Source organism: Leuresthes tenuis, unplaced genomic scaffold, assembly GCF_036924035.1.
Source record: "Leuresthes tenuis unplaced genomic scaffold, fLeuTen1.0.hap1 SCAF_19, whole genome shotgun sequence".
NCBI lineage: Eukaryota > Metazoa > Chordata > Actinopteri > Atheriniformes > Atherinopsidae > Leuresthes > Leuresthes tenuis.
The window spans coordinates 32,666,079-32,692,730 of NW_027325373.1; the positions used below are offsets into that span (position 1 = coordinate 32,666,079).

The 26,652-nt window shown below is 41.9% G+C and overlaps 2 protein-coding genes across 2 annotated transcripts in view; one reads left to right on the forward strand and one right to left on the reverse strand.

Moving 5' to 3' along the window:
- Nucleotides 1-9,929: 9,929 nt before the first annotated feature.
- abraxas1 (abraxas 1, BRCA1 A complex subunit) lies at nucleotides 9,930-15,651 on the forward strand. Its single transcript, XM_072372271.1, has 9 exons — nucleotides 9,930-10,077; nucleotides 10,636-10,726; nucleotides 10,901-10,937; nucleotides 11,018-11,084; nucleotides 12,452-12,648; nucleotides 12,723-12,842; nucleotides 12,920-13,004; nucleotides 14,949-15,057; nucleotides 15,133-15,651. The coding sequence occupies exons 1-9, from the start codon at nucleotides 9,997-9,999 to the stop codon at nucleotides 15,381-15,383; spliced, it is 1,038 nt and encodes a 345-aa protein (XP_072228372.1). The 5' UTR covers nucleotides 9,930-9,996; the 3' UTR covers nucleotides 15,384-15,651.
- Nucleotides 15,652-18,645: 2,994 nt separating this feature from the next.
- Nucleotides 18,646-26,652, reverse strand: part of mfhas1 (multifunctional ROCO family signaling regulator 1) — a 31,915-nt gene continuing 23,908 nt past the window's right edge. The window contains exons 2-3 of the mRNA XM_072371609.1: nucleotides 20,868-21,141; nucleotides 18,646-20,324 (exon numbers count right to left, since the gene is read on the reverse strand). Coding sequence (XP_072227710.1) covers nucleotides 21,017-21,141 — 125 coding nt within the window. The 3' untranslated portion in view covers nucleotides 18,646-20,324; nucleotides 20,868-21,016. The remainder of the gene's footprint in view (nucleotides 20,325-20,867; nucleotides 21,142-26,652) is intronic.

Sequence of the window (26,652 nt, forward strand, 5' to 3'; positions counted from 1 at the left end):
GAGTTTACAGCCAGTTATGAACTTTTGTGATAAACAGCATCCAACATCTGGAGAGAGCTCACACTCTCCTGACACACCAGGGCCATGACTGCTTCCTGATGGAACGGATGTCAACATTATTGTCAAAAGTACTGATGATGCCTCAGTAGCAGGACTGATAGACCAATCAGACAATAATGAGACAGTCTGTAGGGACGAGGTTGGACTGAAACATCACAAAAACCAAAGGGTTGACTGTAAATACATGGGGAGGAAGTAGAGAGGGTACAGTGCTTTAAATTCCCCTCTGCACACATGGTTTAAAGGAACACAATGACAATAACGATCTGTCCTTTTCCACTCTGTTCTATTCTGTTCTGTTCTATTCTATTCTATTCTATTCTATTCTATTCTATTCTGCTCTGTTCTATTCTATTCTGTTCTGTTCTGTTCTATTGCTTCCTTTTTTTAATTGCACTTGCAGTGGTGAGTCTTATTATTAGGAAGGTGAAATGAAGCGTGATGTCATCAGAAAACATCCCCTTTTACTTTCAGCAACTTCAAAGTTTAGGAGTGGGGCAACTTAAACTCCGCCCTAAGCTCAGATATGCTCCTTTATGTAATCTTTGACTGATGATGACAGAACATTGATGTCATCAGAATACTGATGTCATATATGACATCAGAACATAGGTTGTATGTATATATACCCAGAATTATGTCAAAACTTATGCAAAACCTTTCAGAGACAAACGAACACAGAGAGCACGCAATGGAAGACAAGATGGAGCCTTCACAGAGTTATTCTGACAATAACGAAGAACTTGAACACCTGGTTCTGATGGAATCAAGACAGACCCTCTATGAGGAGTTCATGATTTTTAAAGAAGAAGAGCATGACCTTAAGATTAAGACGAAGGAAGCGGAGAATTCTATTGAACTGCTGAAAGCTCAGATGCCTTACTGTCGCGATGAAAACCTTGGACAGGGGCAAACTTTGGACCAACCAGAGAATCTACTTGGAAAGTTGGACCGTATGTCCGAAAATATAGAAAGAGATATAGAAGATTTAACAGGAAAAATATGGAATGCCATCAGGTACAATAACAACTTGAAAATAAACTACAAGAACAAAATAGGTAAAATTATTCAGATAGCTCAGATGCTTGCAGACTTTAATGGTGAAAAACTCAAATCCCTTGACAGGGGGACTCTGAATAAGACTTATCAACCATTCCTTAAGAAAACTGTTATGGACAACATCACATCCCGCCAAAAGGAACAGCGTCCGACACAGATCAGCGACTGCACACAGGATCGGGAAAAAGGCATTTATTTTATGGATGACGAGGGACAAATTTGTTGCTGTGTGCCACAACAAAGCACAGGACAGAAACAGTCTTCACCTGAATCCACCAACAAACCTTCCACTGTTTTCAATTTAAATTCCCAACAAGAACAGCTTGAAACTCTGAAAGCAGATCTTCAAAGTCAGATTGACAATTTCATGAAGGGTAATTCACCTTTGGAAAAGTTAATAGAAGAATTCAGAGAGGAGGATGAATCTTTGTCCAAACTTATGAACAGCCAGGAGAAGGTCTATAAAAGTGAACCGACTAAACTTCCCACGTATATTGATAGAATAGTACAGTTTGTAACAGATCTTCGAAGTCAGATTGGCAATTTCATGGAGGATGATTCACCATTGGATACATTAATGGAAGAATTCAGGGAGGAGGAGGAATCTTTGTCCAAACCTCACAACAGTCAGGATAAGTTTAAGACTGAACTGCGAGTTTCTGAAAATGTCACAAATAAAAATGAAGGTAAACTACAAAGTACTGAGCTTGCAGGCATTTTCAATGCAGAGATGCAAGAACATGCAGGAAAGGAAACTCCAGCATTCAAACAGCAAGAATCCAAAACCAGCCTGGAGGAAATGATTTACAATGATCTGCAGATTTCTGAAAGCTCAAATACATCAACAGGACGGAGGCCTTTAAATCAAAATAAAAAAACAGTTCAGTTTGCTGACACTGTTTCAAAATTAGATCACCTCACTGAACCGCTTGATGAAATGCAGAACAAATCTGCTCCCACAACAAGTGATAAACTGGAGACTCATAAACTGGACACTAGCCCTAAGCATAACTGCAGGAAACGGCATGAAAAAGGCTTAAGAGCTGATAGATGCGCATTACAAGACGGGGAAAAATTTGCTCACGATACTGAGGAAATCCGTTCCAACGTTCTTACAATGAACCAACAATTAAATGAAATCTATGATGTAATAGTAGTTAAAAACAAGACCACAGGTACAAAGGCAGAAATGAGTGTTGCTGAAGTTCATAATGTTGATGTCAAACTGGAGGAGAAGCTTCAATCTGGGGATGACGTCGTACATTTAAAGGGAACCTCACAACAACCTGGAGATGACAACAAAAAACAAAAAGAGGTCAGGCCGTTGTTTAAGTCTGTGAAGAGAAGCTTCTCAAATTTATTCAAACATGAAGGAGCAGAAGAAGGAGGTCTGGAGAACCTGCCGTCGACCAGCAGAGGCATCACAGAACAAGACCCTGTTCCCCAGGAAAAAACAATGAAGGAAACAGAAAACAAAGGCAGCCCAGGAAACAGCCATGACAGCGTCCCACAAGAGACATCCAGCCAGGAAGGATCAGACTGTAAGTTAACTGAGAAGACATTTGGGCTGACCCGAAGAGAAAGAAGAAAAAGAAAGCAATAAATTCATTAGATTTGTTCAAAGAAAGACCCAAATGTAGACAGAAGCAGGTGGTAGCAGGAGGTGTGAATGCATAAAAACATATTCAAATAAATAACAGGGAAATGGAAAAACACAGCAGAGAACAGTCGACGGCAACAAGAGAAACAGGCAACAGTTTCAATCAAAATTATATTTCTCGACTTCAAAATAAAGATCTTAACTATATTTTATTTCTACTGTGCTTATTTTAAAACTTTATTGCATGTTTTTGTCTGTCTCTTAATATTTAAAGCTATTCTCCAATAATAAAAATACATATTTTATTCAAATTTTTCTGTTTGTCTTTTTATCACTTCGTTTTAAAACTGTTTGAATTTCACATGTTTGACTGTTTCTCTGAATGTTTAAAGTTATTCTACAATCAGTTTCAATAAAGATGTGTTGCATTAATAAAAAAAAAAAAAAACTCTCCTGCATTATTTTGTAAAGCTGCTCAGCAGCAGAAGCTAAAAACTCCACGTTGGGCCACCAACAGATCTGACCTGTAGGGGCATGAACCTCGGTGCCTGGCTTCAAAACAATGCAAAATCTCCATGGTGACAACTATTTTTGATTCCCTCGTGTCTCGATTAAGTTGAAGTCATTAAATCATAGCCAGTAAGTTTCCTGTTGTGTCTGATTATTAGTCTAATTCTTATCTGTGAGGCTCTTTCTGTTGCTTGGCATTTCAGTTTCATGTGTCAGACATAACAATTGGGTAGATGATCTATTGACTGTGTTTATTTCAATGAGTAACAAGATGGATAAAAAGAGTTGATAAAGAAACAACATCAATTGGTATATAAAGGTTTTTATTTAGAAATTGAGTGGTTCTGCTGTTTTGGAGCCTAGTCTACTCATTTCTGTTTTTACATCCCAGCCTTAGAAAGGAATTCTTTCATAGGGCTCACTGGTTACAGATGATGTACAGCTAATGTGTACCACCAGTAAACTAAGGGATCATTCAACAGTGGAATTAAGTTAAATGTGTTTTCAATTTAGCAGTTGCACTGTGAACTTCATGAGTCTAACTGAAGAAATTATCAATATGCTCCCACAAATCATCTGTTGATCCAGCTGCTGCTGCAACTGATGATGGTGGTGAAGTGACAGAAGGTAAACTGTTCGTATCAGTTTGAGCCGGATTAAAGAAGCAACCAGAGAGGTTCAACCATCAAGGCTTCAACAGGACGTTGGTGAACGAAGGGTTAGTTTCTGTCTGTTTGTACGTTGGTTAAAGACACAGTCTTTAGCCATCAGCTAGTTTTGTCTACATGATGAGATTAATTCGATTATAGCTATAGTTGGCTTATGCTCCTTATTTCAGCAAGGGCAATTATCCAAGTATACATGGCAGTGAATAAATGGATGTATGTTTGAGCATAAGAATAAGTATAGCAAGTATACTAGAGACCATGTACTTGTAGTGTCCTAGAAAGTATACTAATTTAATACATCTTCGGACTAAATTGGAACATATTTGAGTTTATAAAAGTATACTTTCAGGTATACAAGTACACTCATCTATATACTACTAGTGTACTAGGTATATACTTATACTGATAGGGTTTTCGTTCTTATTAACGAAGTCCCACCTTAAATACAAATAACCACACAAGAGATCAATATAAAGTTCAGCTTTTGCAAAAGGGGAGAGCCGTTGCTGCTTCAGGCACAGGTGTATGTGTCTAAGCAACCTCCAGCAATCTCCGACTCCCTCCTTGCAGCAGCCTGGTTTTATTCAAAGATAGGAAAAAGGGGAAGAGCTTTACAAAACAAAAGGTTGCATAGAAAGTTCAGAGTGCGTGACTCTGTCTAATGTTTAGATATGGAGACACATCTGCAAATTCAGAGTGTGAGACCTTGAAGATAATCATACAAAGAGATACATCTATAAACTAGTTTGAATCAGGCATTGTGCGTTGTAGTTTGAACTCTGTTGACCTCTGGAAGACTCCGTCCTGAGGCATCTCCCTTTGTTCATACGCACACACATTTCATCATCACATGATTGGAACTAATGCAGTATATGATCCATATGTGGCACATAGGATATTTATGGTATAGCACATGAGTGCAATTAAAGCACAGGAATGGAATTGTAACACAGGGTATATCATGAGATAACAACTAAAAACTCTAACATTTATCGAATGAGATACAAAAACAACATATGCAAACATAACAGAATTTCTTGTGGTTCACTGTGGTAGGCAGAAAATTCTACATCACTTGTTTTGGACATTTTCAATGTAGAAGTCATTCTTAGTTTCTTTATGCTTTACACATGTGAAGAACAGTCATCATAGTCATCACAGACTTGTCTTTGGTTGGTTGAAATGTAATCGTCATGCTCCGTGGATCATTTGTAGACTTACCATGGTGGAAGTGACAGTTTTAGTTATCATAGATTTGAGACAAGCGATCACACAAGTTTAAACAAACAGAATAAGATCAGTACACCAAAGAAGGGGGTCACGATCTTTAAAAGTAGTTACCACCAGGTGCCGGTCGTCAGCCACGTGAGAAAGTCCCATTGTTGTTGTGCTGTTTCTCATGACATAGTTTGTTGCAGATTTCACAGGGAGGTCATTGCCTCATTTATGTGGGTGTCATTTTCTCCAGGGATATAGGTGCAGCAGGAGGTACCTATAATGTGACATACTCCACTTTGTGCTGTGGTGATTAAGTCCAGAGCCATTCTGTTCTGGAGAACCATCAGCCGTGTGGCTTGGAGTTCACAACTCTGGCCACTTTCTATCTGCAAAGAAAAGTTAACGAAAGACTGGAAGTGATAATTCAGAGTTTCAATATACAGTGCATGTTCTTCGATACCATCCCAAGGGAAGAGGGAATGTACCACTTTAGCACTTGCGCTCCAAACCTTGTGTTCGGCTGGGACATCTGAGCCCCAGATGGGATTGTGTGGTTTGAAGACTGTGACACCTCTCTGTTGTCGTTTATGAAGGATGGGCAGTTGGCCACGACAGATCTTATAGGTGTGGTCGGTGATCCACACCGGCGCGCAGGCTCCCGTCCAGTTGATGGGCAGCATTGGATATACATCATGTCCACGTAGCCACCACCCGTTCTGAATGAAGTACATCCCGTTCAACGGCGCGGATATGTTAGTTGGGGAGCCTTCTCCAGTGCCGTAACATTTCCGTCTTGGCACTCAGAAGTGATGCTTAGAGCTCCCATCCAGGCTCCTCCCTGTGGGCAGTCCTTGCTTGTGCACAGATATGTTTTATTTCCTTGGGTGAAGCAAGTGAAGTTCTGCCCTTTGGGAATGTGGAGATATGCTACCTGTGGTGTGGGTTTTCCTCTGACTGTGATGTTCATGTTGGCCCAGAACAATGTTCTGCATGTCCTGTTTTCCACTCCCCAAAGGGGATCAGTTATTGATCACAATATTGCTATGTTGAAACCCAATACCTGCCATTGAGGCCATACATTTCGCTTCAGTTTTATTCATCCATTTGGCTGCGAGATGGGTCTGTATGGGTCTGGCTAGTTTTGCAAATAGCCTTAGCTACTGCTGGTGCATCAGCTAGTTTTGATGGAACTATCTCAACCCATTTGGAAAAAGCATCGATCATCACTAAACAGTACTTATAAGGTCCACTTTGTGTGAAGTCCATGTGCATTGTTTGAAACGGGTAACAGGGTTTTGGAAAAGAGCCTCTTGTTGGTGTCATATTTCCTTGGGGGTTGTGTTTCACACACACAAGACATGCTTTACAAAAGTTTTTTAAATAGGAGTTTAACCCATAAGTTGTAAAGTGTTGTTGTATGATAGCACTCATCCCTCCTGTTGACACATGGCAAAGCCCACCTTTTGTGGCCCACATCTGTTTTTCTTGTACTGATGCATTTTATTGAATATCTGTTAGTACAGTTTGGTCAATTAATTGTTTATCATCTGTGTGCAATAAAAATTTGTCATGTCCATGTTTTCCTCTAGCTGCTTTTTTTGCTACTTGATCTGCAAATCTGTTGCCATTAGAGACTTCATCTTTGCCTGTAGTGTGTGCCACACATTTACACACTGCTAGTTTGGCTGGCAACTATATAGCTTGAAGGAGATCAATCAAAAGAGATGCATGTGTTACAGGTTTACCTGTGGATGTACTCATGCCTCTGCATTCCCGTTGTTTAGCTAAATAAAACATGGTTGAGAAAGCATATTGGCTGTCAGTGTAGATTGTTACTTCATGTCCTTCTGCTAATTTGCATGCTCTACTCAGTGCAATAAGCTCAGCAGCTTGTGCTGACATTTGGCTAGGGAGTTTGGCTGCCTCTACAACTTTGGAAGGCAGTTGGACTATTGCATAGCCACTTTGGTTGTTACCTTGCGGGTCTTTCGAACATGACCCGTCAACAAACCATTTTTCTCCTACAGTAAGAGGTTTATCACTGAGGTCTGGTCGTGGTAACTGCAAATGTTCTGTTGTTTCCATACAGTTGTGTGTTGTGCCATCTTCAGGTTATGGACTCAATGTTGCAGGGTTTAAGACAGTACATCTTTTGTACTGGGGCTGAGACAACAGTGTAGCCGTGTATGATAAATGTCTGGCTGATGAAAGGAAATTCATTTTTCTTTGCAATAACAGCACATCCACAGCATGTGGGACCAAAAGTTCCATTTTATGAAACAACACAACATCTGCTGATTGGATGACTGCCAGAGAAGCTGCACAAAAAGCTTGGACACACTCAGGTAAAGCTTGGGCCACTGGGTCCAATTTATTTGAGTAGAAAGCTGCAGGTTTTAATCTGCCACCATGATTCTGTAACAACACTGAAGTCATGTAGCCATTTCTGCAGTCCATTGTCTGAACAAAGGTTTTACTGTAGTCTGGTAACACGAGAGTTGTGGTTTCCATCAATGCTTGTTTTAAAACTACAAATGCTGCCTCAGTTTCAGGGGTCCACTTAATTTTATCAGACACCGTAAATGAGGTCCTGCAAAGTGTGAGTTTTTTCTGCATAATGTGGTATCCAAGCTCTGCAGTAATTACACAGTCCTAAGAAGAACATAATTTGCTTCTTTGTCTCTGGTTTAGGCACGTCAGCTATAGTTTGTTTTCTAGCTGTCTGTATCTGTCTGCCTGCAGGTTCTCACCCACTGGAGTTTATTTTTTGACACTTTGTTTCCAGTTTTGCAGAGGTGCTGCAATAGAGCAAGAGAATCTTCTCTGCATGCTTCCTCTGTTTCTGACGCCACCAAAATGTCATCCACATACACAAGCAGCTGGCTTCGCTCGGACATGTGAAAATCTGCCAAACAGGCCCTTATTGCTTGTGTGAAGATGGTGGGACTGTCAGCGAACCCTTGTGGCAGTCTGGTGTATGTGTACCTTTGACCCTCATATGGGAATACAAACCAGAACTGAGAGTCTGGGTGAATTGGGACTTAGAAAAACACGTTACTGAGGTCAACTACAGTAAACAACTTTTTATCAGGCTTTAGAGAGTTTAACAATGTGTGTGGATCAGGGACATTTGGTGCTCTTGTTTCAACTGCTTCATTTACAGCACGTAGATCTTGGATCATACGCGAGTCTTTACCATTTGCTTTTTGTACTGGAAAGATTGGTGTATTACATGGAGAATCTGGGCATGGCCTGATTATTTCTCCTTTGTTAAGGTCTGTTACCAGTGGTGAGATGCCCTGCACTGCCTCATGTTTATTGTTTTACTCTGGGCCTCCAGTCTGATCGAGGTTTAATTGTACTGGAATGTAATTGTAACACAGGATATATCATGAGATAACAACTAAAAACTCTAACACTTCCAGTCCACATTTTAGTTTATTTAAGTATACTTTAAGTATACTTTATGAACTTAGAAGGACCAAAACTAAAAAAAATACTATTTTACTAGTAAAGTTTACTTGTAAGTTTGATTAGCACATTACTTGTAGCATAATATTTATGTTTATGTATTTGGCAGATGCTTTTATCCAAAGCAACTTGCACTGGTAGGCGGGTAGGGTAAGGGGGTCTTGCCTGAGGACCCCTACTGGAGGTAGTACATGCAGGGAATTTGAACCCAGGTCACATGAAAGGTGTCAATGTTACCACTACACTATCCAGTCCCATAGTTATATACTTGAAATATACTTAGTATACTGCAATGTATTTACAAAATCACAAGACAGAATGTTGAGAACAAGTTTGATATATTTAAATAACATCTTAAAAGATACCAAACAGTGTATTTACAAATGCCTGCTTCAATCATTAAAGACGTGCATTTAAAAAACAAAGAGCCTTGATGAAATCAAGTCCTTTGCTGAAGTAAGTCCTTTGCGCAAGTATAAGCTTTAGTATTAAAGTATAAGTGTAAGTCTTAGTATCAATGTACTTTGTATTATACTTTTCTTTATACATTTCAGTATAAGCCATGTATACTTCCCTATAAATACTATTCTTAAATATAAAAAATATAGTATATAAAAAGTAAACTTCAAGTATACTGCCTCAGTTTTAGTATAGAATAAGTATACTTGTAGTACACTCGAATAAACTACTTTTTGCTAAGGAATCTAATGCAGTAACACAGACATAATGAAGCTATTCCTCCAGTCATACCAAAAAGACTCCAGCTCTCTATGTAAATGTAGATGGTTACTCTTTTGATCCCAGAGGGAAATAGTTTAGCAGTGTAGCTGTAATTTAGCAGCAGATGCAAGTAAACAATCATTTCTCATCAACAGTAATGGACCAAGCACTGCGTTCACTGTAGCAATGAGAGTGAGTACAGGACCGGTGTTGTGTAGAAAACACACCTTATTCACACAGCTGTGCCAGTTCAGGCTGAATTGTATTAAAAGCAATGGAGAAATCAAAGAAGTGGTCCTCACAGTGCTGCCTGCTTTGCTTTTTTACTTATTTGAAAAAAAAAAAAAACAACAACCTCAGAGAACACACAGCTACATTTCACTGCTGAAAAACGCCTCTTAAAAGATGGATTTTCAGAATAGTTTCAAGTAGTTTTTCTGCCTTCCAATACATAATTATTGTTATTATACATTTTTTGTTAATTTTTTTAAAATTTCCCCTGTCATATTGTTGGCTTGAACTGGATTGTATTTTTGAAGCGCCTTGAGATTACGTTTGTTGTGAATTGACGCTTTATGAATAAAATAAATTGTTCTCCTTTGTTGTTTTTGTGCAGAGTTTGGAACTTCGGGGCCACCGTAGTCGGCGCCTCTTGTGGGCTCAGTCAGTATCCTGACATCAACAAGCATCATGTCGGAACCGACAGTACGTGTGTCCGGGATTGTGTTAGCTTCTCTCATGTTCCAGCATTTGAACAGTAATTCCGACGTGGTGAGGAGCTCCTGTAACCTCTTTAAATTCGGTGTTTTTTCACTGGAATCCGCCGCTCGGTCAGATTTCCGACTGAGCTAGAAAGTTAGCAAACGCCGTTAACGAACTTTGAAGTGGACTCATCTTCATATAATAGTTAAATTATCAAATGTTTATTACGTATTTGGTTGCAGTGAGGCTTGTTAATCTGATAAGTGAAGTTAAAACCCCCACAGTGATGTCACTGCAACTTTTTAACAAAGCTAACGGCTATCAGTTACGAAATACCAAGCTGCCTTCAAATATCCTTTAAATTGAAGTGAAACCAACTACTAAGAAGAAAATACACACTGTGTACAATTGAGTAAATACATTCTATAACCTACGAAGGTCTGCTGGTAAATTCGGCATATATTGTATCCAATAAACGAATTTTCTATTAGTCACATAGATTGTTTAATAAGTGGCGCCCAGTTTCAATTCATTGTCATGTTGAGTGAGCCTTTAAAACTTAGGTCAAGTGCGCGTGCGCTTTCTCAGGTGATGTCTCCATCCATGTGATGTCTGGTTTCTGTTCAGGAAGGTCTCGTGCTCGGAGAGAGCAGGTTTGATGAGCAGGTCACCATCAGCGACTCTCAGTCTGATCATATTCACATCGAGGAAGTATACAGTAAGTACTTAGGTACACTGAACTGAATGCATCCAAAAATTGTGCATTTTACTTACACCAAGGTGAGAAATCTGGTAGTTTTGGGGTGAATACTTCTTGGACTTTTGAAGGTGATAGTTTGTGTACTTGTACACAGTCTTACTTCATTGTGTGTAATGTGCGTTTCTCTGACAGACGTCCAGAAGTATGTCATCTGCCGCAGGCTGAACACGTGAGTACTGCAAACACGATGAGGTGTTAAAGTGACGTGTTTACACAACTGTTATGTGTGTGTGTGATGGTGTGTGTCAGTCTGTACAGCAGCTCTGGGGAGGTGAACATGGAGGTGCTGCAGGAGATGCTGGCAGACAACAAACAGGTGAGCAATGAAGGTGTCAGCGTGGTGTTTGACGCAGTCCATAAAGCATAGGATGTTTGGCCCAAATGTGGGCCATTACTGAGCCAAAAGTGGCCCAGATTAGACCTAAATGTGTCCACTATCTGGGACACAAGTGTGGAAATTTCTCAGTTCAAAGATGCATCTTGGTGTGGTTGTGAATGACTCTGCATCATTGCAGTGACAGAACTTATCTGACTAGTTTAAGCCTACACAGGTTACAGTATATGATCAATAATTTATTGTCTGGCCTCAGCAGAAATGTTGAACTGCTGTAAAACATCAATGGCAGCAGAATATGTACGTAGCCCAAATGTTACACTAAATTGTTGTGATGTTTTGAAAAGAAAAACTCAGTTCCAACTCTCAGAGCCTGAACTTCAGAGCAGAGAAATGGAAGTATCTGAGAAATAATTCCCCACGGTTTATTTATTGATTTATTTTTTCCTTTAGTAGTAGCTAATGGTAACAGCTTAGCTACTGAAGATGACATACACCAACTTCTAAGGAGTTATTGCTGTTACTTTCTGAAAGATGATTATTGTTACCACATTACTTTAACTGAAGCTTTCTAGTTGAACGGTTACGTTCTGTAACTCAGACAACCTGCAGCTGTGTGGATAAGGTGTGTTTTCAACACAACACTGGAGCTCTCCTCACTCTCAATCCGTACAATTGTTAATAATAAGGTTAATACATAGAAAATGTTTAAACACAGTAATTAACGGTACACATGCATTACGAGTTACGCTGTGCACATCTCTGGCTTGCTCCATTACTGTTGATGAGAAAGCATTGTTTACATCTGCTGCTAACTTACAGCTACACTGCTAAACTATTTCCCTCTGGGATCAATAGAGTAACTATCTACATGTATGTATAGAGCTGGAGTGTTTTTCGTATGACTGGAGTAATATTCAATATGTCTGCGTTTACTGCATTAAATTACACAGCAGATGTGCAGGTGTTGATGACAGGTGACGTATGTAAACACACCGTAACTCTCCACAGCAGCATCACAGTGTGTCCATAGCCAACGTACAAACATACAGAATCTAACCCTTCATCGACGTCCTGTTGAAGTGTTAAAAAAAAGTGTTGAAACGGGGCTGAGACAGAGAGCCACTGTGCTTAAACCAACAGGTATTTGACCAAAGTCTGTCTCATACGTCTCAGTAATACCTCAGAAAAATAGGAAACGGATGCATTGAGTCGTTAATCGTGAGAAAACTCTTCTGACATGTCCGGGGTTCGGTTTGTATAACTTTACGTGACTTGTTTATCTGTCCTGTTCGCTGTCCTCAGCACTTGGCGTGACGTGCTTGACGCAGCGTGTTCTGTGTGTGCAGGACAGCGTGATCGGCTGGTACCGGCAGCGCAGGAACACAGAGCAGCACATGACGTTCAGGGAGAAGCTGGTCCACGATAAGCTGAAGAGCGCCCTGTCCAACCCTCACATGATCTTCATGCTGCTGACGCCCAGCAGAGTGACGCCGACAGGCTCCACCCACAGGACGGAGTACTCCGCCTTCATCTCCCGCAGCAGGTGAGCCTGAACCTGTCTGTCATGTGAGCCGCTGTGACGTACAGATAAAGAGCTGTGTTTCTCCTTCTGTGAAGGCGCTTCGTGAACGTTCCTGTGCTGGTCAACAACCTGGGTCTGCTGGAGCAGCAGGCATACTGGAAGGTGTCGGCCCCGTGCTCTGCAGCAGGTTACAGCCTCACCATGAAGAAACATGGGTACCGTCCCCGCACACACCAGCGCCTTCACGCCACGTCTCTGTTCCAGCTCACGTAGCTGTGATTCTCTGTTTCAGGTCCAAGTTCTTCTCCTCCAATGGGCAGCTGAGGGAGGTGATTGAGGTGGATAAGATGAACGAGTCGATGCAGGCGGAGCTTCAGGTGAGAGTATCGATATCAAACACAAATGTTTTTTAAATCTTTCAGTCAGGGTTCAGAAACTACTTTGTGTCTGTAGGTAATCACACATCTGATCGAACAAACATGGCACGCGGAGTAGAAAGAAACAACTGAAAGATGAACAGTTAAAAATGTGAGCTCAGCTTCAGTTTGTAATGTTAAAACCCACAAACCAGGCCAGGAATCTGGGTGTTATTATGGACTCAGACCTGAACTCCAACAGCATGCATGGAAATTCGCCATTTTGAATCCAAAGTAGGTGACCTACGTGAATCATATAGGTCTGATGAAAAAACTTTTTGGGGGGGGGGTGGTACTGATACCTGATTGGTTCGTGCCGACCAGAGCGCTCGCGAGCTGATCTGAGGGCAGATGCCAGTGAGCCTCATTCGCTGATTTGGACTTTTGGACGGATGCTGGGGGGACCGGCTTGAGAGGCTAAAGTTAACGTCGACTGACGCAAGCTAACGTTAGCTCTTTCATAGTTTGGCTGGTCCTGCCACTCATTGTCAGGTGCAACTTATATATCAAAATATATATAATTCAACATGTTTTTAAATGTTAATTCTTACTAACTGACATGAACCAAGGAGTAAACATTGCTATCTACAGCTGCGAGAGGACACTTTAGGCTTGTGACAACTATATGCTAACCCTGCTGTTGGTTTCTGATACTTTAAATGGTTTTATCTCAGATCATCAGTGTTACGACCAAATGTAGGGGTAAGAAAGAAGTGACATAAAACCAGGTGTTATGGTTAATAAACAAAGGGATATATTAAATGAAAAGTCAAATTGTGGTAACAAAAGGAGGTGAGGGTAAAGGGAACAAAGGGTGAACGAGTGCTGTTCAAAATAACAAATGAATATAACAAAAAGAGAACTCCAAACGGAGCCTTTACTATTAATCTATCTAAATTCAAAATCAAAAGGAGAAACAAAAAACCTCACTATCTAGTCAAATAATCAATAACAAAAACACAAAAAAAATAGCACCCCTAAACTAATGAATTTAACAAAAATTGTCTATACTAAACCCTGGCCCAGTCCCAAACAAAATTACCTCCACGATTTCTCTCCAAACGAACACAGCGAGCTCAAACACACACACACACACACACAATAAAAGCCACGCGGATGCTGCGGCGCTCCTCATTTAAATGGCCGGAATACGGCTGATAGGGCCCTCTGATTGGTGGTGCGTACCGACTGGTTTGCCAATCATGGTCCTCCACCTCCGATGACGTTTTCCCCGCCTCCAACTCAATCAAGCACCGGCAGCCACCTCTGTCCTACATTTGGTAGCACACACACAGCAAACCAAAACACATCGCCTTGCTTTGTGACTTCAGAGTTAGAACCAAACATTATTGTATGGATTATGCAGGGGATGCTGAGAGAGTATGGGGACCCTATATAACCAAAGTAAGAGCTGGATCCACATTCTCGGTCCAAAGTGGAGCTGGTTGACGGTGCGTGTTGGACTCTTCCAGGGCTGCCCCTCTTCACCAATCCTGTTTGTGGTGTTCATGGACAGGATCTGCGGGTGTAGTCGGACAGAGGAGGGCATCTGGTTTGGGAACCTCAGGGTTACATCTCTGCTTTCTGCAGATGATGTGGCTCTGTTGGCTTCTTCAAGCCATAACCTTCAGTTCACAGCTGAGTGTGAAACAGCCGGGATGAAAGTCAGATCTTCCAGATCTGAGGCCGTGGTTCTTAACCGAAAAAAGGTGGAGTGCTCTCCAGCTCCCCCTGGGGGAGGGATGTCTGGGTTTCCCTCCTGGACCTGTTGGTTCTGAGACTCGACCTCAGATAAGAGGAAGATGATAGATGTGCTGTACTGCTTTCTGACATTCTCTGTGAAACACTTTGAATCACCTTGTTGAAATGTGTGTTATAAATCAATTTGTCTTTCCTTTGTGACAGAAAGCGTGCAGAGACGTGGAGGAGAGTGAACGTCGGGTCGAGACGCTGCAGACAGAGGTTTCGGCTCTCAGGAGTAGACTAACCCAGAGCGCAGTGGTAAAAGATGGCGGTAAGCTGCAGACTGACCTGCTGGCATCACCTTTCCTCCTCAGGCTCCTCCTCACTCTGTGTGCTCTTCCAACAGAAACTGTTGTCCCGCCAGAGCCAAGGAGCAACCTGCTGCTGCTGGAGGCCGTCAGAGCTCTGCTGGGCTGCTTGCCGCTGTTCCTCACACAGACCTTAACCCTGCAGGCGTTCCCCGTCACCGACCGAGACGCTTCCACGGAGAAGCAGGAAAACTCGGCGCAGGAGCAGTTGAACGCCACAAACTGTCATAAGAGGCGGGGAGAGCCGCTGCCAGAGCGGGAGAGGAAACGCAGGAGGAGCAGGTGCTGACGGGTCTTTCAGAACGAGAGAAGAAATTCAAAACCGTCTCTCAGAAATCCCTTTTTCAGATGATGCTACAGTAGAAACATTCATGCATTAATCTGATACCACCTCATCTGTGTATTTTATTTATTTCAGGCTGTATTTTATCACCGTTTTCATTGATTGATTGCACATGCTTTTGTACTATTAATTATTGCTGTGTCACTTTAACAGAGTCTGACAGTTTGTTAGAGCTTGTTAAAAACTGATTATTGATAAAGATGTTTGTTTACAACCTGCTGCAGGGATCCTCGTTATTGGTTAGACTTAAAAACAGAAATCATCCAGAACTTCCTGGGTAGGTTTTGGTGACTCGGTTTCTGGTTCATTCAGACTGAAAGCATTTCAAATTAAGTGAAAAGAGTTAGAAACAGACTCGCTGTTGGAACGTACAGCACCCGAAAGCACACTTCTACTCATGGTATCTGATGTTGTGAAGACATTAACCTCATATCAAGAAAGTTTGTAAGTTTTCTGAAATGCAACAAAAAGTGAAATCTGTCATTTAATCAGCTTTATTTAACAGACAGAAGTCCAAAGAATTTATTTTCAGAGTCTTCGCTGACCAACTTAATTTTATTTTGAACCAAATGTAGAATCTGATGCAGCAACACACTCAGTAAAAGTTGCTCTGGAGTCAAAGAAAGACAGAAAAGTTTATAGAATCTACAGTAACAGCTTTCTGGAAGATTCTCCAATCAGCAGATTACCTGCTGTCAGGTGAGGGTGTCAGGATTGGGTATAAAAGGAGCATCCACCAAAGGTTTAGTCTTTCCAACAAGGATGGGTCGTGGCTCACCACTTTGTGCCAAACTCCATCAGAGAAAATATTTCTCAGAGTAAGATTGTAAAGAACTTTGGTCTTTCAGCATCTACAGAGTAGAATATTGTGAAAATATTCAGGGAGTCTGGGGAAATCTCAGTGTGGAAAGGCTAAGGACAGAAACCACTGTTGGATGAGCTTGGAGTCCTCAGGCAGCACTGCATGAGAAACCGTCATGCCACCATGATCAATAAGGAGCTTGGAAAACCATTTTCACTCAACACAGTCCATGGCAGCATCCAGAAATATAACCTGAAACTGTATTACACAAGGAGGAAGCCATATATCAACTCTGTGCAGAAACACGGCCCAGTTCTCTGGACACGAGTTCATCTCAGATGGACAGAAAGACAGTCTGCTACTACAAAGATGAGAAAGAGCATCCAGGCTGTTATCAGAGAAAGGTTTAGAGCCAGCGTCTGTGATGGTATGGGGGTGCATCAATATCCATGGCATGGATATGTGTGAAGGTAACATTGATGCAGAGGTGGATGTTGGAGTTTTGGAGAGACAGATGCTACCATCAAGGTGACATCTTTTCCCGGGAGGTCCGTGGTTATTTCAGCAGGATGATGCCAGACCTCATTCTGCATGACTTCCAACAGCGTGGCTTAATACACACAGAGTGTGTGTGCTTGTCTGGCCTGCCTGCAGTCAACATCTGTCTCCTATTGAAAATGTATGGAGCATCATGAAGAAGAGAATCAGACAACAACAACCACAGCTGGAGTTTTTGGATTCAGCAAGAATGGACACAGATTCCTCTGGAACAATCAGGATCCTCAATTCCCAAACCATTAAAAAGTGTCATAAAAAGGAAGCTGATGGAACACAATGGGAAACATAACTCTGGAACAGCTTTTACTGAGTTAGTTGATGCTCCAGATTCTGGATTTGTTTCTATTTTCTAAATATATGATGAAGGTGGTCTGTAAATCAGTCTGTTAATGAATTACAGATTTAAGAATTTATTGTTGAGAAAACTTTATTTTTTTATTCTTTTCAGCATGAACAGGACAGACAGGTCAGGAGGTAACAAGATGAGCACACGCATGTGCAATGACTCTGCTCTTTGCAGTCACGAATAAACTGTGGAGCACTAATAAATTATTGTTCTCCTAAAATATAACTGGGAACCAAACACGAAGAAAGTATCAGAGGAAAAAATGAGATTAAAAGATATCTTTTGAACTATTTCAGTCCACTCAGCTGTTGTGAGGCTCGTTCAGCCACTTTCTATTTCCTGTTTTTTTGTTACCTGCTTGTAAAACTTGTAGTAGGTATCCATCTTGTTTGTTCAGAGCATTTGGAACATTTCCCAGATAGATAACGTCTCAACATATCAAACTGCTTTCTTTTACAATGTTTGGCCAGTCGGGGAAGACATTGGGGCAGTCCCAGAAAATAATCAGCACCCAGTCTGAAAATGTGCCCACACTCAGAGTTTCTGTGTTGTTACTGGTTTGTTTTTCACTAACCTGAACTGGAGCTGGCAGAGTATATCCTGCATATGTTTAACCAGTCATCCTCTGAGTGTGACGTTTGCTTCTTTTTCCCTCGATGTGGAGAATCCCCTGTAAGCGTGAATAAATCCTGGAGGTCAGCTGTTTGATAGCAGAGCCTTTATAGGCTTCACTAAATATTTTCATGAACTCCCTTTTCTCCAACGGTTGTAGTCATTTTAGTATCTAAAGTTATGACATGACATGAGGTCTCAGACAGCTGGTGTGAACTCTGTGTCACATTCCACTCAGCAGATATTCATCCATTTCTTTCAAATTCTGGATCTTTAAGTTAATGGTAGCTACAGTCCCAGTAGATCATTATTGATCGGAGTGGTGTGTTTATTGGAGTTCTCCTTCCACTTTGCTTCACAGTGGGGCTTATAACTGTTTGTTGTGCCACTTTGCCGGTTTTGGGTCTCTTTGGTCGTGTTTGATGGTAGAATTTTGTTCCTCTTTGCTTCACTCTTATAATTTTGGCATCTTTGTGGCCCTTTGATCAGCTTTTGTAATCCTTTTTGCACATAAATGTTAAACTTTATTCATGTAAAAATGAAATGAAATGTAAAAATATATAATTATATGACCCTTCTGGCCTGGGAACACCTCGGGATCCCCCAGCAGAAGGTTGAGATTGTCGCTGGGGAGAGGGATGCCTGGGTTTCCCTCCTGAACCTGTTGGTTCTGTGACCCGACCTCGGATAAGTGGATGAAAATGGATGAATGGATATTTATAACAATATAAAAATAAAAAGTAATGCACTAAGATAGCTAGTGTCTAATAAATTATTCATATCTACATGAGCCTGAACATCACATTTAAAGTGTCAAAAAGAAGAAAGCTGAGCACATCTGTCTGTAAATAACATCTGTATTAGTGAGAGAAAGACACCGTGGCAGCAGATTTAAAGCCAGTTATTGGTTTATTTGGTTTTCATGTTGAAGTGTGACATGTTGAAACCAGCTACATATAAAACCCTGTGTGCACTCTCATGCACATCATTGCACATTGTAAATAAGTCAAAGCTCGACACGTGGTGTCCACATAGAAAAATAAACTTATTATTTACAAAAGAGTTCCAGCTTCAGTGAGCTCCTCTTCCACAGCACAGTCTTAGTTCTGGAAGGTTCAGTCAGAGGCGGCAGTGGACAGAAACACGTATACTCTGAACTCCTTGGCTATAAAGTCTTCCTTTAACTTTTCAACCATCAGCTAGTGTCGTGCTGAACGAACTGTTCGTCACAGAGGAAAACAACCAGCGGTCTGACAGAACGCTGGGGTGAATCAGTGCAGACCACGAGGTTCTGGAGACCCGACCGATCAGAGCATCTTATTGTTTTCATGCTGTAAAAGGTTTCAGCTGCTGGTTTTATTGCTACGTTTTACTTCATTATCATCTCTGTGGTACACTGATTTGAACCACACACGATGGAAAAACAAGTCTGAGATTTTAACGAACTTCAGGAAGTTTTAAGTTCCGAACCGACGTGTGATGATGAAAGCTGACGATATGAAACCCAACAGAGGTCAGAGGGGGCGCCCAGAGATCACAGAGCATGAAAGCGGCTCGTGTTTGGAGCAGGTGTACGGAGGCACCTGTGGACCGGATATGTAAATGTTCACGTCATCTGCAGCGCCACCTGGTGGAGCTCACTGAGCTGCTGCGCTTCTGTCAGAGAACATGAACCCTGAACTCAGTAAAGGACGTCATGAACACCCTGTGTGTCGTTTCCACGGCCCTTCAACGGAGATCGAGGATAAAATGTGTTTTAATCCCAAAGTTTGTATTTAAAGTGGAAACATAAGAAGAATTTATGCGTGAGAAGATATTTATTATATCACATGAACTGTGTTTCTGTTAGTATTTAAATCATTTAGTGATTTTCCTTAGAATGAACCATTTATATCTTTTTGTCCAGTGGATCCTTCTACACTAAAGAACGATCATATTACAGGGATAGAAGGGGTGGAGAAGAAGAGTGGAGGACTAATGAGGAACAGAGAAGTTTCAGAGCGACGCTGACAGGTGATTTTGCTGCAGTTTGTCATCTTCATTTTGGCCTCCAGGTGGCAGTAGCTGCTACAAACTGCGACTTCAGCGGCTCTCAGCTTAAATCTGGATCCCAAACAGGTCAGTAAGCTGCTACATGGTGGTGATATTGGTGCCATTTCCCCTCAGAAACGATCTGAGCCTGAACATGCACTCGTTCTATGTGAGACGTGTCATGCCGGCCTCGTGGTCTGCACTGAACAGCGCCCGTGTGTGTGTATGTGTTAAATAGCTGCATCACTGAGCTTCATGCTGTCCTGCAGGTGTGTCTTTCCATGACGGAGAAGCCTCAGCACCCAGAAGAGTGTGTCCTCAATCAGGAAGAGGAAGACCGAAGCTCCGCTTCACAAGTGTGTCAAAAAATATCAAATCATCTGTTTAATTTGGTCTAAAAGGACTCAAACATTTGAGCCTGTGCTGTGATTCAGATTCAGAGAAGAGACGAGGTGATCGAGGGGTTAAAGGAGAAACTTGTGAAGCTGCTGTGGATCCGTTCGGTCTGCTCAGTGTCGACACATCAAACACCAACAACCTGCAACACAGGAGGACATCCCTGTTAGAGTCTGACAGCTGTGGAACATTTTCTGTGATGAGACAAAAGAGGAAAAACTGATTCAAATGTGAGATTTATTTTTACTCAGATTGAGCTGATGAAGCCTGCTGCTCTGATTCTGCTGTTTTCATTCCTGCATCTCAAACTCAAGTGAGGACTTTATGTAATATGTAATGTCGCTCATGTTAGAGAAGAGGGGGAGAGCTTAATAACACCCAGCCTTCATGTTCTATTTTTTAAAGAACTTATTTCAAACTCTTTTTGTCTTTTCAACTAATTCAGTTTTCAGTTTTAACTTACATTTAATCATTTTTATACTCTCATGTCAGTTCTGAGTTTGAGTTACAATTTTTAAAGACCATATTAAATTAAATTTAAGACCATATTTTTCTCTGTTTTTGTCTGACTGATGAATCCAAGACGCTGCAAGCAGAAAAGGGTTTAAAAAGAAGACCCAGGTGAAAGTGGAGCTAAAACACGAGAAAACTTCCTGATTAAAGTCTTTGATGTTGATGCTCAGACCTGTGAAGCGGCGCTGCAGCCAGCTGCTGTCACCCCGGGTCAGATGATGGAGGAGTACAGAGAGGAGGTGCAGGGAGGTGGAGGCTCTGATGATACGGTGAGACGAGCCGGGGCAGGTGGTTGGGAGGGGTGGGGGGGGGGGTCGGGGGTCACTTGGGGCTGGTGGCAGTGGGAGTTGGAGGGTAAACCAGAGCCACATTGACCCGCTCCGAGCCGTTCTTTGGACAGATGATCTCGGTCAGACCGTCGGGCCGCAGCTGGCTCAGCAGCTCACCTGCAACATGACAAAAACACATTAAAAATCTGGTTCTACTCACGCTACATCTACTTAATCCCAAAAAACACACCCTCACACAGCCTGCGTCACTGGGTGTGTTTACAGGCATGATGTCATCCAGCAGCAGCCACACAGCAGGATGAGAAATCCTCCACCAGATGGCAGCAACATGACCAAGTCCTGACAGCCAGGAGGAGAGGTCAGCCCTGTGTGGGTGTGTGTGAGCGTGTGTGAGCGTGTGTGTGTGGGAAGGATGCAGGTGTTCAGGTATCGGTGCACAGCTGGTGTGAAGTCGGGAGTTTTAGGTGTTACACCCTGAGCATCGTCTCCCAGGATGTATACCAGGTTAGATACACGTTTTCTTTACAAAGGTATTGTTGTGCAAACAGAAAATAAAATGTCTTCTAACATGCTACAAATTCAGATAATTTCATTACAATACTGCAGAGAAATACCAATAACGTGATTCCAGGAAGAGAAACACAGGAAATGTAAAAAAAAAAAAAGATGTTTTCTGAGTTCAGAGTGAACCATTGTTCTTTCATAAGAAGGTTTGTGATGAAGTCAGCCTGCCAGCCTGAACTCAGGGAACACAGTTCCAACTTCCTGTGTGCGGTGCTGGCCATTGTTCCTGTGTGTGTCTCTACTTTTATGAGGTCCTCGGTTGTTTCATGTTTCCAAAGATTAAAATAAGAGAAAGTCCCTCTCACACTCACACACACAGTTTCTGAGTAAACCTGCCGTGTTACGCCTCTCCTCTGAGCAGGAGAACAAAAACAAGCTGCTGTCTGAGGATCGGACATCATCACTCCTGGTCTGAAGCAGCTTAAAGCCGTGCAGTTTTTCCCAGAACAAAAGAGCTTTCAGAACCCTGCAGAGTTTCTATCTGAGCGTCAACGTGACATTTAGTCAGTGAGTGACCTCCAAATGAGGACAAGTATTCATTTTTCCCTGCAATGGAAAACCCATTAAAATCTATTTAAAGGACAGAGTAGAACAGGTGAAGCATGCAGTAAGAGTGAGCTCAGTGTGTTCACACTTTGGTTCAGTTTTTCCGGTCTGAACCAAAGCAGAAATTAGTCCTGGTTCACTTTGCTGATCGAACCAGCTGACGCCTGATAAGAGACACAAGGAGCAGAAGTAGATCTTGTTACCTTCCACACAGTGCTGTATGTCGGTGTGGTCGTATTTAACCGGATTCTAAAAGAACCTTTTAACTGAATGAGGCAGCACAAATGAAAATATGGTGAGATTCTGATGATTGTCAGTTTATAAGAACGCAGTAAGCTTTAAATCATGACTCATGGACGCTTTGTATATTTTAAAGAGAAAGGAACTTTTCCAAGATGAGCAGTTAGAAGTTGGACAGTACCATCAGAGTGACAGATCCTGCAGCTTTCTCCTGTTTCTACAGGCAGCCCAACTGGAAATCTGATGTTCATAAGTGTGACAGCAGCAAATTACACACTAACCTCATTTACCACTTCTGATCTACTGCTCCTCGAGAAAAAGCTCCTAAAGTTCCACTTTGTTACGTTCAGGATGATATATTGTGAGAAATGCAACAGGTGTAAAATCTCTAAAAGATAATAATAGTTGTCATGGTTTTGCCATCTGAGAATGATAAGTTTAAATCCAGCTTCACTGGAGCTGCAATTTGGAACTTGAGCCACTTGATGTCACTACATCCCACACTGGACTTTGAATAAAAGAATAACAAAAGCAGGCAGAAATGTGACTGTATTTTTCATTTTCTGAAAGATTGGCTCAACTTTGAAATGAAAAGATTTTACAGTCGTTAAACAGTCTCTGCTTCTTGGATTTTTCCTTCTGGAGTTTAAGCCAAAACATATTTCCTGAATCGGACTCTCCCTCCTTCCTGGACATCTGAGAGTTGTGATTTCATGTTTCAGGGCTCAATCAGACAAGACGTTTTTATGAATGAAGGGAGACCAGATCCTGACGTGAGACTGACGCCGTTCAGGCAGCGTGAAGCAGCTGTGATGGAGGATGCTGCAGGAGAACCTCCGTCTTCACCCGGACAGAACAGAGTTCCATAAACAAGTTCAGGAAGAGTATGAGGAGTCAGAAGGCTCCAATGATGATGTGTAGGGTTTAATCTCTTCTCTTCACCTGCAGCTCAGATTCTCCTGCTGGATGTCTACCTCAGAAAAATGTTCCTCAGCCAAAAAATACAATACTCCATCAGTCAGCCTGACGGAGGAGCCATTAACACCACCTCTGTTATTCCACACAGCAAATATCTGCATCATCTGCTCATTGTGAGAAACTGCGCATTATGTTCCAGCGTCTGGATTACTCAAACGTTAATGCCTGTTTTCAGGGCATCTGCAGCTCAACAATGATCTGATGATCTGTGTTTATCTGTCACACACTGGCCTGCTTCCACCGTCAAAACACAGCATGGTAACCTGCGGCGAGATAAGACATAGCCACATGACTGTGGTTGTGATGCCTCAGCTGGTGACCTGCCACATGTCAGATGATCAACGCACAACCTCCAGGATTTTCTGAATAATTCTTCATGGTCTGATCCAGTTTATAATCAGGCTTTAACCCCAGAGTGGCTGCAGATTAATTGCCTGCAAAGTCACGGAGACTTTACAGGCAACAGGAGTCTAATTTTACACCAGTTATGATGTTTCATCTGGCTAAATATGGTAAAAACAAAACGATTTGCAGCTACAACAAAAGAAAAAATGATTTAATGGGGATTGGTGCAGTTATGCTGCTTTTAAAACACGTTGTTGTCAGTGATGAAGAAAACAAATATTTCTGTGAAATGGAGGCAATAAATTAGATCTATTCAGATTTTCTTTGATTTTATACTGAACTCATTTCAAAGCATATTTATTTAATATTCAGTTACAGAAGATCTCATACTTGTTGACCTCTTGAAACTCCAGAAAAAAAAAACAACCAAATCAGCTCAGTTTTCTTGGAAGGCCAGCTTGAACTTGACCTCGACTTATCAGAGCTCCACAGATAAAACGGAAACAAGTCAGAAGTAGAAGTTGTCGGTGTGCGGCAGAGGGCTGCTTCCACTACACTGAAAGCTGTCTGGCGTCAGCCGTTATTAGCCACAGAGCTCACAAAAGAAATCAATAAGCTCTTATCATCACGCTGATGGAATGTGCTGCATTTCAAACATTTGATAGGTTTAACGGCAGATAAGGACTCCACAGTTAAAGTGAGATTTAGAAACGACTGACTGGCTGTTTACTTTGTGTTAAAGCGAGAAAAGGAAGCAGAAAGAGACCACACTGTGTTGTAAGCTCTGCATCACACGCCCACTCTGACTGCCTGTGTTCAGCTGCACTTAAACCATTAAACCATTAGGCTCATTGATCCATTCTGTTCTCTAAGTGTCGGAGCTGATCGCACTGAAGTTATGGCCACAGAGACAGAGGCGGTGGAGCAAAGATTTCCTGAAACCAGAAAGATAAATCACTAAAAAATAAAAATAGTCGTATTCACATGTATAAAAGAAAGTGCACTCTAAATTCTAATTTGTATTGTGTCGCGGGAAAAATGTCCACCTTACTGCTTCCACAGGAATTAAGAGGGTATGTATTCGGAAGGTGCTGCACATCAATCTGGGAAGGGTTATAAGGCCATTTCCAAACTATTTGAAGTCCATCATTCCACAGAGAGAAAGATTATTCACAAGTGGAAAACATTCAGGACAGCTGTCAGTCCTCCCAGGAGTGGATGTCCCAACAAGTTCACCCCAAGGTCAAAAACTCAAGAGCTACATCTCAGACTCTACACGCCTCAGTTAGCATGTTAAAGGTTAAAGTTCATGACCATTAGAAAAAGACTGAACAAGTATGGCTTGTTTGAAAGAGTTGCAGCAGAAAGCCTCTCTCTAAAAAGAACATGGCAGCACAGCTTAGGTTTGCAAAGCTGCATCTGAACAAACTACAAGGCTTCTGGAACAATGTCCTTTGGACAGACCAGACCAAAGTGGAGAGGTTTGATCATAATGCACAGCAGCACATTTGGAGAAAACCAAACACAGCATATCAGCACAAACACCTCATACCAGCTGTCAAGCACGGTGGTGGAGGGCTGATGATTTGGGCTTGTTCTGCAGCCACAGGACCTGGGCACCTTACAGTCATTGAGTCCACCATGAACTCCTCTGGATACCAAAGTATTCTAGAGTCAAATGTGAGGCCATCTGTCCCACAGCTAAAGCTGGGCTGAAACTGGGTCATCAACAGGACAATGATCCCAAACACAGCCGCAAATCTACAACAGAACGTCTGAAAAAGAAAAGAATCAAGGTGTTGCAATGGTCCAGTCAAAGTCCAAACCTCAACCTGACTGAAATGCTGTGGTGGGACCTTAAGAGAGCTGTGCACAAACCAATGCTGCAAACCTCAATGAGCTGAAGCAACGTTGGAAAGAAGAGTGGACCAGAATCCCTCCACAACCATGTGAGAGACTGATAACATCACACAGAAAACCATTACTTCAACTTATTACTGCTAAAGGTGTTGGATCATGGGGTTCACTTAGTTTTTCACACACTGCTTCTGTATTTTGTCTGTTTTTGTTCAATAAATAATGACAAAGTGTAACATGTCATGTTGTTCATCTGAGGTTGGAGTTTTAACACCTGCTGAGGAACAAGCGGGTACTTTCTTTTCTACATGACTAAGCAGCATATGTGACACTATCAAAGCACTTCATGACCGGACAGTGACTCGTAATTTAGCTTTTTGATCGCAGCCCTTCTGTCTCCAACAGTATTGCTAAACAGCCACTTTCACTTCAGTAAAAGCTGTGAGTCAGATGTGGATTTCATCACTGGAAGCATCCAGCTGCGTGTCCTAAATTAGGTCAAGGCCTAATAACTCCACCTCTTCCTCCTCCTCCTCCTCCTCCTCCTCACTGACAGCAGAGCCACAGTAACTCTGAGACCTGATTTCAAGAAACAGGAATGTGCACATCTCCCCCTCCTCCGTCCTTAAACACCATCAGCAGGTACAGGAATCATCCCCCCTCCCTCTCTGCTCGGCTTGTTTCCCCTGTCACCTCCTTCCTCCTCCTCCTCACAGCCCTTCAGCTGCAGCCATAAAAGGAAACGGCCTTTTCTCCTTAAGCAGCACAAGTTTTCCCGTCTCCAGGAAACTCCCACTGGGATCTCAGTGGAGTCTCACTGAGCTTTCAGGGTCGGCTTCATTCACAAACCGTACCCCAACAGCTCAGACTTCCCGTTCCACTTCCCCCTCCATTGTGAGTCTGTGAAGTGAGGAAGAGCTGCGGGACTTTGAGGATTTCAGTCCCACAAGAAGCAGAAAGTAAAACTGAAACCACTGCAGGTTGGATTTTCTCTGGAGCCGAAGCAGAAGTTAATCTGATAAACACCCAAATGTCTCAGATTTGTTTATAATGAAGTAAAATGTTGAGTTTTAGACATTTAAATGTAGGTAAGTTAAACAAAACTCTGCCTGTCAATCAAAACAATAACCAGCAACA

Bases quoted from the DNA above. Each gene is read 5' to 3' on its own strand.
- abraxas1 (XM_072372271.1), top strand. From the start codon at position 9,997: ATGTCGGAACCGACAGTACGTGTGTCCGGGATTGTGTTAGCTTCTCTC. The intron at 11,085-12,451 runs GTGAGCAATGAA...CTGTGTGTGCAG, and splicing joins TGCTGGCAGACAACAAACAG to GACAGCGTGATCGGCTGGTA. The intron at 12,843-12,919 runs GTACCGTCCCCG...TCTCTGTTTCAG, and splicing joins CTCACCATGAAGAAACATGG to GTCCAAGTTCTTCTCCTCCA.